The sequence below is a fragment of the Mytilinidion resinicola genome (genome assembly GCF_010093595.1).
Source record: "Mytilinidion resinicola strain CBS 304.34 unplaced genomic scaffold BDZ99scaffold_30, whole genome shotgun sequence".
NCBI classification, from domain to species: domain Eukaryota; kingdom Fungi; phylum Ascomycota; class Dothideomycetes; order Mytilinidiales; family Mytilinidiaceae; genus Mytilinidion; species Mytilinidion resinicola.
Window position 1 is genome coordinate 397,318 of NW_022985466.1, and position 12,619 is coordinate 409,936.

General features: G+C 46.6%; 5 protein-coding genes across 5 annotated transcripts; 4 read left to right on the top strand and 1 right to left on the bottom strand.

Annotated features, from left to right (window-relative positions):
• Nucleotides 1-115: 115 nt before the first annotated feature.
• On the top strand, nt 116-1,734 carry BDZ99DRAFT_492042 (TRAUB-domain-containing protein; the record flags this gene model as incomplete). The annotated part of the gene is made up of 3 exons (XM_033723142.1): nt 116-131; nt 186-297; nt 345-1,734. 3 exons carry the CDS (start codon nt 116-118, stop codon nt 1,732-1,734), a joined length of 1,518 nt encoding a protein of 505 aa, XP_033569777.1.
• An 874-nt stretch (nt 1,735-2,608) lies between these two features.
• On the top strand, nt 2,609-3,362 carry BDZ99DRAFT_400974 (PR-1-like protein; the record flags this gene model as incomplete). Its single annotated transcript, XM_033716197.1, has 2 exons — nt 2,609-2,900; nt 2,950-3,362. The coding sequence occupies 2 exons, from the start codon at nt 2,609-2,611 to the stop codon at nt 3,360-3,362; spliced, it is 705 nt and encodes a 234-aa protein (XP_033569778.1).
• Nucleotides 3,363-7,229: 3,867 nt separating this feature from the next.
• BDZ99DRAFT_428249 (uncharacterized protein) lies at nt 7,230-7,527 on the top strand (the record flags this gene model as incomplete). Its single annotated transcript, XM_033717186.1, has 2 exons — nt 7,230-7,329; nt 7,384-7,527. Coding segments are annotated over 2 exons (183 nt in total), but the record flags the coding sequence as incomplete, so codon positions are not given.
• A 2,415-nt stretch (nt 7,528-9,942) lies between these two features.
• Nucleotides 9,943-10,752, bottom strand: BDZ99DRAFT_482665 (uncharacterized protein; the record flags this gene model as incomplete). The annotated part of the gene is made up of 2 exons (XM_033722506.1): nt 9,943-10,518; nt 10,705-10,752. The coding sequence occupies 2 exons, from the start codon at nt 10,750-10,752 to the stop codon at nt 9,943-9,945; spliced, it is 624 nt and encodes a 207-aa protein (XP_033569780.1).
• Nucleotides 10,753-11,206: 454 nt separating this feature from the next.
• Nucleotides 11,207-11,659, top strand: BDZ99DRAFT_401063 (TPR-like protein; the record flags this gene model as incomplete). Its single annotated transcript, XM_033716207.1, has 1 exon — nt 11,207-11,659. A coding segment is annotated over one exon (453 nt), but the record flags the coding sequence as incomplete, so codon positions are not given.
• Nucleotides 11,660-12,619: the final 960 nt, after the last annotated feature.

A 12,619-nucleotide genomic window follows, 5' to 3' on the forward strand; every position in this document is an offset into this window, starting at 1 on the left:
ACGTCGGTTTGGGAAAATCGTTGGCGCGAAAAAGCTTCGACCTCCGAATAAAAATTTTGAACATCGACATCTCTTCGAAGCTCCACCATTCACAAACGCAATCATGGCTCTGAAGATGTCAAAGTCCAGAGGTAAGGAGTTCATTCGTGTTATATTCTTATGTGCGATCTAACTTGTATATCTAGATTTTGACCCTGAAGAAATCCCAAATTTCCCACCGAGCGACAGCGATGCGCCTTCAGACGACGAAAGCTTAGACGAAGAAGAGGGAGGGCGAGAGCACTATGTGGATGTTGGGTATGTTGGATAATATGTATTCCAACGACAACGTTAACAGTTGGTAGCAAGAGCAAACTTCGCAAGAAACCCGAAGGCGTCCCACTAGGACCGCAGTATAAAGGCTCAAAAGTCAGTCGAGATATTGCGCTAGATGAGGACAGCGACGATCCTTTTTCAAAAGAAGTTGGTTGGGAAAGCAGTGAAGATGAAGAAGAGAAGGAGGAGGGAGAGGGGGGTATCGCTGTTCCTACAAATGGTGTAACGCATCACTCAAGTGGCAGCGACGGAAGTGAGAATGCCGACGAAGAGGGCGAATTCTCTGACGAAGATGAAGATGAAGGCCCCGAGCAAGAGAAGGTCCGTTTTGGTGGTGATGACTTCGAAGGCTTTGAGAGCGAGGATGACGACGAGGACGATGCGGATGGCTCAGACGAGCAAGACGACGCTATCAGTCGTGCTGAACTACGGAAGATCATGAGCGAGGAGCAGAAGAGCATCACGGCAACCGTTTCTCAAGCTGCGAAGACGGATGCTGAAAAAGGAGAAGCTGTCAAAGCCCAACGGAAGACTTTCGATTCTATCTTGAACACCCGAATACGACTACAGAAGGCTCTAATATCCTCAAACTCGCTTCCTTCCGCCATAGACACCGAAGATCTCAACAAAGGAGAAGACGCCGTACAAGCTGCAGAGAATGCTGCACTAGCTTTGCTCAACACCCTCTCCGGGCTGCGGTCCAGTCTCAATGCTGCCCAGGCTGGGACAAAACGCAAACGAGCCGATTCCTTTATCCTCGAAACCTCGTCTTTCGAGATATGGAAGTCCATCAAGGCCTCCGAGTCTAGCAACATGCAAAATCGTCGCACTGTTCTAGAGAAATGGTCCGCAAAGTCTCGCCCAGCCCCCATTGTACCTCAAACTCGCCGCCTCAACAGCAGCGCCGTATCAGAACAGACCATTACCGACGTCCTAAATACGCATATGTCAGATTCGGCTCGTCTAGTCAAACGAACACGCATTCCAAGGTCTTGTGCGCCCGTTCAGGTTGCGGCTGGTGTCGCCGAATCAGCTGAGATTTACGACGATGCGGATTTCTACGGCCTCCTCTTGAAAGAACTGCTCGAGCAACGCTCGGAAGATGTCTCGATGCAGATCAATGGAACTGGCTATGTGGCTCAAGCTCCTTGGCAGGCGGTGCGTGATGCAAAGACGAAGCGTATCGTGGACACCAAAGCTAGCAAGGGAAGGAAATTGCGGTACACAGTTCATGAGAAGTTACAGAATTACATGGCACCAGAGGATCGCAATACATGGGGCGAAAGGCAGACCGACGAGCTGTTTGGTAGTCTCTTCGGAAGGAAGACAGAATTGGCCGAAGATGCGGAGCAAAAGGATGAAGAGATGAGTGACGATGAAGATGCCGCCGAACAAGGCCTGTTACTGTTTAGAAGTTGATGGTTTAAAACGAAATGAAATAGGAGTATAGGATGGCAAGTTCCTCCATTTGGCTACAGCACTATGCCATCAGTCTGGACACACGGATACCACTGCTTCTAGGTTGAGTGCCACTCTCGGGAGCTAGTCACCACTGTCAGGAGCAGCTCCGTTGCCATGAAGTCCACTTTTCGAAAGTGCACAGACTTATGGCCTGTCACTGTACATCGGGAAGTTGTGACCCAATGGCCGCGCTTATCACCCTAGAAGGCACACGGAACATGGAAGAGGTGGCACTCTGATTCTACAACACGCCATCTCGTGTGTCAACCTCTCTGCCGCTGCTTGGGGTGCTTCAGTGCATCTGACAGATGGAAGCTCTTCACCTTGAGTTACGTGGCAACTCGTTGAAGCACCCCAAGCAGTCGCAGACAGGTCACGAATTTGTGGTTCTGATTCTAAACTTTCTATCCTTAAGCTATGTACATACGCACTATTTCTGTGCTTGTGTACGCTTGTTTAGCACCGCTTAAGGTCCTCCGGTATGTTATTGTTATTCATGAAATACTAGCTTTAGCAAGCCTGATAGGTCTTCGGGCCACGTCGCGGTTTTGAACTGCTGAGTATGCAACCTTTTTCACGCCCATCGTGGAAGGCTCTTTCGTGAGCCTTTCTCTTTTGGAAAGCCCCAAATAGGCCTCTGCGTGAGTTCTCTATACGAACGTACCCTTCTTCGCTCTTCAAACACTCAACATCAACCTCACTCTACCAATCATCACCGCGACTCCTATAATTCTGTCTTTCTCTGAACACTCGGAGCACTTGGACTTATTCTTACTACCCCCCCTCAGCTGCAACCATGTCGTACTTATTGATCGTCGGCAAAGACGACACCATGTTCTCCATTGCCAAAACCTTCAAAATCAGCATCCTATCTCTCAAGTCCGCCAATCCAGGTGTCAGCCTCGACCAACTCAAGGCCGGCCAGGTCCTATCTATCCCTATCCAGACTCTCGATGGCACTGGAGTGAGCCCCGTACGAACCACTCTCAGCAACCCCAAGTCCCCAACTAACGTCAACGAGTCCAACGCCTCTAAAATCCCTACCCTCGTCAATAAATCCGCCAGCACCGATCCATCCAGCCTGAATGCCGACCAAAAGGAAGCACTCGATATCCATAACAAAGGTACGCTACACCACGATTGTGCTGAAACCTCTTTCACTAACACTTTTAGCCCGCGCCCGCATTTCCAAAGCCTGCAACACTCCCCGCCCCGCTCTCAAATGGAACAGCACCCTCGCCGCCGAAGCGGATGCTTACGCGAAGCGTCTCATGCAGTCCGGCAGCTTCCTCCACTCCGGTACGAAAGGCGAAGGCGAGAACCTTGCCAAATTCATGCCTGCTACCAACGGCTCGATGGCTAAAGGCGTCGAGATGTGGCTCGGCGAAGAGAAGGACTACCACGGCGAGCCAATTGACGCGAATTACGGGATGTACGGTCACTGGACGCAGGTTATCTGGCCGACGACTACGGAGGTGGGGTTGGGCGTTGCGAGGGGCAGTGGCGTTTGTGTGGTTGTGGGGAGGTATAAGGAGCCAGGGAATTTGAGGGGCAGTAGTGCTTGGTATGGGAAGGTTAAGATTTGACAGTCTCGTTCAGGCGGAGCTGTTGGGATTGAAATGCTGAAGGGCGCAATGCTAAGAGGGAAAACTCATGGATGGAAAGGGCAGACAATGTGGTGTGGACAATGGAGCCGTACGGTGTACCTCCCTTACTGGCCGACCGCTGGAACCGCCGGAGATTATCAAATATGTGAACACTTGGTTGTTGCTAGAAGGCATTAGGATCAAGTCACTAGTCTGACAGGGTCTGAGTTGAAGCCCCTGGGTAATGACATCTCTACTTGAAGCATTCGCAGATTATGCATCATGATGGTCCGCCCTAGCGTTATCGGGGAGTGGTGAAACTGAGCTCTCATTCAATTTCGAATAAGACCATTTGCCTAAGCTAGTGCTAAGCGTACGATCCTTTTTACTTCCTGGCCAATGCGCTTTTGCTACGTGTACGACCTCTGCACCCCTTTCACCACATTCTAACTCGCAGGAGCATGTGACTCAATGCCCTGTGTTTTGATTACATCTAATGTGATGCGAGTGATGCGAGTGATCTGTTTATTAGTATTACCGTGCCAACACGCCGAATAGAAATGACTAAACCATCACATCTGCACCTTATAGAGCCCCCCATTGCAACTAGCACGTGCAGCTCTCTTATCTATAAGCTCTTCCACATACTCATAGCCACCTCACAAGCTCTAAAATTCCAAGCTAGCCAGAATCTAAGTGGCTCGTGGCACGTAAGAAGCCATGACTAGATTTCGAGCGAGTTGCTATTAAGTGAAGGAAATTATGGCAAAAGGGGTGGAGAGGTGGAGGGGTGGAGGGAAGGGGGTTATACAAGAAGCAAAATGATATTGGCCAGGAAGTAGGAAGAAATTATACTTAAAAATTAACTATTAATTTAGGGAGTAGCTAGTTTATTGGCATGTTAAGAAAGTCTCTCCATCTAACTTAGCTACATGCACCTATTTAAGATAATGCCTCCTAGCAATATAAGAGTCTTATCTTTCCTTATTATTATTATCTAATTCTTCTTATACTATATATTATGGCGTTATAACTAAGACTTACCACTTTTATAACTAATATATATATGTCTATATGCTACCTTTAATATAAATAGACTATTTATAAGGTGTAAAGTTAATTGTTTAGGCACCTACTAAAGCGCAATAGTAATAGTTAAGTAAAATACCAAAGTAGTAATTTTAGTATGTCTTAGTAGTAGCTCCCTAAATAAATAGGTAATAAGAGGTTAGTAAATAAGTAAATAGATAGATAGATAGATAGATAGATAGATAGATAGATAGATAGATAGATGCATTAATATAAATACTAAATAACGTACTCCACAAGCGAGCGGTCCACCCAAGCAAGCGGTCCAGCACCAAAAAATCAATATTTTATAGCAAAATATCTCAACAACCACCAGATAATAACTTATAAAAACTTAAGTATAAGATATGTTATATATAATCTATATTATATTAAGATTTTAAAGCTATTTATTTAGTAGTTATAAAGATCTAGTAGTTTTGCTTAGCTTTAGCCCAATATCTTAGTAATTACTGAATAAATTGCTTTAATATTCTGACATGTTATAGATTATATATAGAATAGCCTATATTTAAATTTTTACAAGTTATTATTTAGTAGTTGTTAAGATATTCTGCTATAAAATATTGATATTATGGTGTATATTGGGCTGGACCGCTCGTTTAGGTGGACCGCTCGCTTGTGGAGTACGTTAGCTAAGAAGATATAAACCTACACAGAAGCTATAATAGTATAACAGAATATATCTATCTATCTATCTATCTATTAATCTATATATTAACTTTATACTTTTATTAAGGAATAATATAATAGAGCTTAGGGAGCTATATAGTTTTTTAGGCACAGGGTGGAGATTCTGGTAATAAGGCTTATAAATTTATTAAAGATAGAACACTTGTTTTTTGCCGCAATGTTCAGCATATCCTTTTATAAGAAGAGTACTTTATTAGAACAAGAATAAGCGATATATTTCTTTGTTCTATTATCTATGTATATATATAGATGCAAATCTATTTATAGATCCTTTGTTCCTTTGTTCTAACAAAGAACTCTTTGTCCTAATAAAGGACTCTTTGTCCTAATAAAGGACTCTTTGTGTATAAAGAGGCTTTGTCTTAATAAAGAGACGTTAACTCTTTATTACAACAAAGACTACGTTCTAATAAAGAACGACTGAGGTATATTAAGACCGCTGCCTCGTTCCGTAAACTCAATAATCTTAACCAGTTTATATACTGATCAGTAATACAACACCTATTTAAACCTTCACCATTTCACCACGTGCCTCATATACCTTTACAGCTTGCAGGTGAGGACTGACACTGCAGTGGGGCTATGGGAACCCTGAGAGGGATGTTCCCTTAAATCACCATTCCTATAACGAGTTGTAAAAGAGATTGAGTCAGCCCAGTATACCCAGTGGTACACAAATTATTCACACCTTTCGATGACCCTGTGCTTTCGCTACGCCGTTGATTGGCTACTTCCTGTTCTGATGTTGTTACGGCTACAATGGTACGTTTGTTCAAATCGACAGGCACAAACTGCATGGAGCTGTTGACGATGGCCTTATTACGAACATATAGAGTTGCCGGGGGGAAGACTGCCGTAAACGGTAAAGTCCACGAGAGCACAAGCGCAGGATGTCGCCAAACACGAGGAGATATGAAGAACTCCTGAAGCGCACTCGTCGAAGACGCCAGAGAGTCGATAGTTGAGACTGGCAGTGGTTCCGAGCGTAAGTTCCACCATAGCATCTGAACGAATGCTGTACGAACAGATGAAGATACAACCGCTCCCACTGCCTGATACACCACAACGTTCCTGCACCAGAAGGATGACACGAATTTCGGTGGTACAATGCCTCTTATGACTAAAATGATGCTTCAGCCTATCAGCTCAGTGATTTACACTTTTGTGGCTGTATTTGAGCCCCTACCGAAGCTCGTATCGTCCTTCCCAAGCTTCGATGCAGTGATGCAATGCAGTGTACAATAGGTCATTAGTGCCTTGGCACTGCGGTGTGCGATAGCTAAGAAGTTTAGCCTATTTCGTTAGTATGAATGCTGCGGCTTGTCTAGTAACCATGGCTTGAGCTTGATCCAGCAATCTGTCAGATGAAAGTTCAGCCTCGTTGTCTGTACAGCCCGCCTCATTAGGGCCAGTTCGGTTGGATGGATTCACCGTACGACCGCTCCGTAAATATCCACTGTGACTTTCTACGGTCTGTCTGTAGCGTATTTCGTCCCGTACTTTCGTCCGGTCCACTAACGTCCCCCCCTGGGTGCCGCACAACCCTCCGTGCCGCACGAAATATATTTTTTAGGCATCTCACTCTCCCCTCCGCCATTTTATTGAGTTATAATCAGTGTATTATAATTCTTTCGCCATTTCTGCCTAGGAAGTTAGTATGCAGCCAAAAAAAATACATTGCTTTGATTATACTGTTGATCGTTCCTTTCAGAGCATCTAGAACTACATCAGCGCTGCATCCCTACTGCACCACGACTGTCTACAGAATTTCAAAATTCGGAGCACTAAATTGATAGTTTCAGGACGAAAGAAAATATATCTGAATTTTAAGAGCACTAAGCCCTTGGAAGGATGTATTCCGTATTTATCCGCGCGAAGGGGTCCGCAATGTATCTTGGCATGAGCGTTTAGCGCGGTATTAGATATCCAGCTAGCTGTATTATATTCTACGCTATGCCTAACTAACTTAGCATGTGGCGCTCTTCTAGAAACATCTATGGACAGTCACGTGCTGGCTATTTTTGGCCATTTATTGTTGCCACCTGTCTATTGTGCCTCTCCTATTCGTGCCTCTATCACCATAATATAGACCGAGCCAGCCAGGTACTGGCGCAAGGTCTCCCTCTAGATGTACCTAGAACATACGCTGCCCTATTAGAACATGCAGGTGGCGATGTCCCTCCCAGTACGCTCCGTTATCGCGCACACGGACGACCCTCGAAAGAGGAAAAGGCCTAAGGCCAGCAGTACCTTACCAGAGAGGAAAAGAAAGCTCTTATCGCGTTTTTATTACTAATATCTAATCTTGGCCACCCTGTCTAAATAAAGTATATACCTTTACTAGCCTTTAGCCTCGCCCGCCTATAATCTATAACAGATAGCCCTATTAAGCCTTTAGGCAAGAACTAGCCTTAAGCCTTTAAAAAACGCAATCCTAAATTTAAAGTAAGGAAAGTTAAGTTAATAAACTAGAAATACTATAAAAATAATATATACTTTAAGATTATTGTCACGATAGCGCTACACGCGAGAGGTCGAGGGCTCAAAGAGGAGCGTTGATTAGGTGCTATGTACAATGCTACGTGGAGAATCAAGACGTTGTGTAAGGGACAGGAAGACGGGAGACGGGCCACCGGATATAAGGGCGTGGCCGAGCGCGTGGCGTACGGCCTCTATGCCGTTTCGGCGCGTGGCACGCGTGTACGCGAGGTCCTTACCAGATCAGGTGATAGGAAAAGGGGGCAGCCGGTAGGTGGCTGGAGCGGGACAGGATAGGAAGCGGAAGCGAGACGGGAGCGGAGCAGGGCAGGCAGGGCAGGAGGCCGGCCAGCGGTAGTAGGCCGGTGCAGATTGCTGGAGTTGTAGCAATCTGCGGCAGAATTTCGGTAGGTAGGGTGTCGCGGTCGATACCGTGACAATTATAAACTAGTTTAAGGTGGTGGAAAGAATAATATAGAATCCGGCTATTCTGCCGGAAAATATATATAATATAGATAAAACGGGGGTTATATTAAGTATACTTAGCTCTATTAAAGTTTTTATAGGTAAGGATAACCTATAAAACTATAAAGGCGCGGGTATTATTATTATTATTAAATTCTATTACGCTGGTGTAGCTCCCGTTAGGGTCCATGCAGCTGTTCTATCTAGGCTAGTTTACAAGGAGAAACCGTTTGCTGCCATGCAGCGTTCGGATGAAAACCCCGTCCTCTGCGGTGTATAGCGCTGAGCGCTCTTCTCGTTGTTGTATAGCTATTGGGGACACGTGGTAGATCTATCAAGTCCACCACGGAATAAGCCATCGTGATGCGTCTTCCTAAATCTGTCCGGGTTTTGCAGTCCAGGCATATTATATCTAGCTAGCTAAATATATAGCAAGTTGCAAACATAAAGCTACCTGCCTAGCTTCCTTGCCACAGTTTTCCACACGGAGTGCTTCCACAGTGTCCGGCCCAGATTAAACCATCTCCCGCCTGCATATACCTGATTTGCTCCTTAAGCCTATCTTGCAGCTTGCCTCTGCCTCTTAATAGACCGACATGCGCATCCGTCCTTTCGGGCTATATAGACAGTGTCACCAGCGAGGTGTTAATCCTCCTCCCTATGCGATGGCCGCTAGTAAAACGGGAAGGCCGCAAAGAATATGCATACTTCCCGTTCTGCAGAGGTGCCGTATAGGCCTAGCCCGCGCAGCCGTGTAAAACGGGAAGTATGCACGCATACTCCCTACCACGTCCTCGCCATGTAGAGGCACTGTACAAGCCGGAACTTGTACAGCCGTGCACGAGAGGACCAAAATAGGAAGAATGCATGCATACTCTGCATACTTCCCATTCCACCAGCGCCCATCACGAGTCCACCAGGCATCCGTGAAGGCCTGGAGCTGACTGTCGCTGCCATTATATACCACGCCCCACGGCCGCCAGCCCGGGCACTGGCAGCCCCTTCGCGTTACCTGTGACGTTCTCACAACAACAGGCCGACCGTGTCTTGCAGACAAAAGGTCACTACAATAACTCGACGCCGCGCAGCTATTGCCCCTTGTTGTCCACTAACCAAACCGCCACTGTCCTTGCTCTTACTTCCCTGGTCCTCCTGGTTCCGGTATTATCGGGTTGCAGACACAAGGGCTTCCAATGTGGCCGTTACAGAGGTGTCCTATTATTCTATTAGAATAAAGACCTATCGCTTTGCCAGCAGATGCAGGCACTGGGTGTGGCCCTAGGTTGGTATCCTAGGTAATAGGATGTCGGATGGTTATGGACGACAACCCTCTGTTTGTCTTCCTGTTGTCTGTGGGTATTGAGTTTGGTGGTGGCAAGCCGCTAAGACCCGTGAAAACTCTGCCATTCTGGCGGCGTTGAGGACGACGTTTCCAAAGACGACCTCTAGCCACGACGCAACGCCGCTGCACCAGTAATGAACGTGATTCTCACTCTCGTACGGGCTTTGCGGTTCGAACGAGACGGAAAGGAACGCCCGTACGACAATACGGGTCGAATCACGATTTTAGTGTTCCTTTTAAGCAGGTATATTTATCCGGATTAAAATCCTTAAGCTATATATTCTATATATTATTTATTCTAGCTTAATAGATAAGTATTAGAAAAAGTGCTGTATTATCTGCATAAATGGCTGCTACTATAGTAATCCACTCTCTATTACTATTTTGCATAATATAGCGCATTCTTCCTAACTTATAGGCAAGCTTGCTGAAGATTCTCTTCTTCTTAACTAATTTTCTAATAAGAAATCCTTTCTTATCTATATTATATGTATTTCCTAGCTAGATATTATATTAATCTCTTTTGCGACTAAGAAGCTTAAAGTAGAGGCTGTAGTAAAGGGCAGAATTAGCCCTTTTCCGTTCCTTATTAATAGGAAGAAGGTAGGCTGATTTGAGGCGTTTGGAATTCGAATGGACCCAGCGTGAAACCCAGTGGATTCCTGGCATTCTCCCAGCTAAATCCTGGGCGAGATTTCGTATCATTTGATGCGTAGGAGGCAAGCCTCTTTCGGAGAGGTTGTTGATGTATTTGATGAGAGCCTTAGTCTTGCCAGGAGAGAGGAGCTTTTGAGAATTGTAGGCCTCAGCCTTTGACTTCGTGATTCCTCGGTACCTCCGTGAGAGCGTGGTTCTGTCAATCCCATGCTTCTTTGCGACCTCAGTATACATCTTTTTCTCCATCAAATCAAGCTCCGCGAACGCAGCTTCCATTGCATCCATTTTCGAAGGAAATCTGTGTATTTTTGGTGGAGTTGTGCGGTGTTGAAGCTTGAGAGAAAAAGCGGTGAGGGGCCTCCGAGACCGTGCATGAGGTGGTAGCGTGCACGAGCCGGTCGCCACTTCTAAGGGCAAAGCACTAGCTCTTCTCTAGATAAAGCTCAGCTTTAATATAAATAAGCACAACGCAATTAAACTGCTTAAAGCCCTCGACTTTATGCCCCTTGCTATTACGCAGGCGGCGGCTTATATTAAACAGAGAGCGCCGCGTATAACTATCTTGCGATATATAGACAAAGTTCGCAGAAACGACCATAACTAAGCGCGTCTACTTACAAAGGACATGGGAGACAATTGCAGGGACGGCAGAGCGTCCAACTCCATTATTGCCACCTGGCAGATCTCGTTCGCACACATCCGGAAGGCGATGCCCACGGCGGCTCGGCTGCTGTCGCTGATAAGCCTTTTCGACAGGCAGGGGATTCCGGAGTCGCTTCTCCATAATCGATATTGGCGAGATAATGGTAAAGAGGCCAACTTTAAAGACGATATCCATATATTAACTAGCTTTTCGCTAGTTAAGATAAGTGCAGATAGGCACGAATTTGAGATGCACCGGCTGGTGCAGTTTTTAACAAAGAAATGGCTAGAACTGTATAATGAACTAGAGGAGTGGAAGGAGGCGTACGTAGCACTTATGGACGACAGCTACCCGGTGGAACGGCACAAGAACTGGGCGGTGTGTTAAGGGCTGTTTCCGCACGCGCAAGCAGTGGTAGCGTGTCGGCCAGCGGGTGGACAGACAGTTGAGGCGTGGGCGTCGGTTCTGTTTAAGGCGGGGTGGTATGCAAGGGAAATAGGAAAATATAAGGAAGCAGAGGAGATGTCCCGAGATGCATTAGAGGCACAGGATGCTGCTTTAGGAGCAGAGCATCCCGTCACACTAGCGAGCGTGAGCAACCTAGCGTTGGTGCTGCGATACCAGGGGAAGTACGAGCAGGCTGAAGACATGAACCGACGAGCGCTGGAGGGGAGGGAGAAGGCGCTGGGGAAAGAGCATCCCGACACGCTGACGAGCGTGAGCAACCTAGCGTCAGTGCTGCAAGACCAGGGGAAGTACGAGCAGGCTGAAGACATGAACCGACGAGCGCTGGAGGGATGCGAGAAGGCGCTGGGGAAAGAGCATCCCGACACGCTGACGAGCGTCTATTGCCTGGCGTACTTACTACCACAGCGGCAGCGGTATAAAGATGCATCACCACTCTACCAGAGAGCCTGCGCTGGCTATTAAGAGAAGCTTGGACTAGATCATCCAACTACTTAAGCGTGTATAAAGCATTACTCTTCACTTTAACAGCTATTAAAGTTACAGGCTTCAGGAAGCAAGAGCAATGCACCCGTAGCCGGAAGAGGTAATAGCATACACTCGCTATCTACATCTTAAGACACAGCGCAATCTATTGCTCTAGAGCCCACAAAGATTTCAAAACGGCATAGAATATTTCAAAAGCTGGGCTGGAGATAAGGGTACTACGTCGAGGCGGAAGGGGGCATGGCTAATATCTAGATTACTTGCTGCGGTAGTAGGAGAGTCCTATGCACTTAGGTAGCGGAGATACGTTTAGCGAAGGTCCGCAGTACATTTTTTTTGGTTTAGATGCGCAGCTTTGCCTAATGCATTCCTGCAGTTTGCCTGCGCTGGCAGGGAGGCGGCCGACCCACTCTAACCACACCCTTGTCAGCTCAAGCTGTGGTAGAGAAGTACCTTCTGGTACCGTGCTAAATCACGTGCCTAGACTAACAGGGCCTAACTGGATGCAATGGTGGGTACTAAGGCCCCAATTAGCCACATATTCACAGCCACAAGCTTGGCTTGCTGGATGACATAAGTAAATTACACCACGATGCTTATGTCAGACTTACGGGGTCGTTTTGTCTTAGCTGGATTGGTAATTGCTTCCGACCGGAAGTACCAACCAGGGTGGCGACCTTGCATGAATTTGCGTGCGACAGCAGCCACAAGGCTGATGACGACTTCCCAGTATGGTAGCAAGGTTCTAAGGCTCGGATAAGGCTCTTCTATGAGCATCAGGAGTGATGGGAGATCGATAGAGATGCTGTGGCGACGAAATTCGGTTACGCTATGAAAGAAGGCTCTCCGCAAATTAGGCGCGAAGTCGACAATAGGAACGTAATTTTTCCGTAGGAGAGGTTCCAAGGGCTCTAAGATGGCCACAGCAAACGACTTATA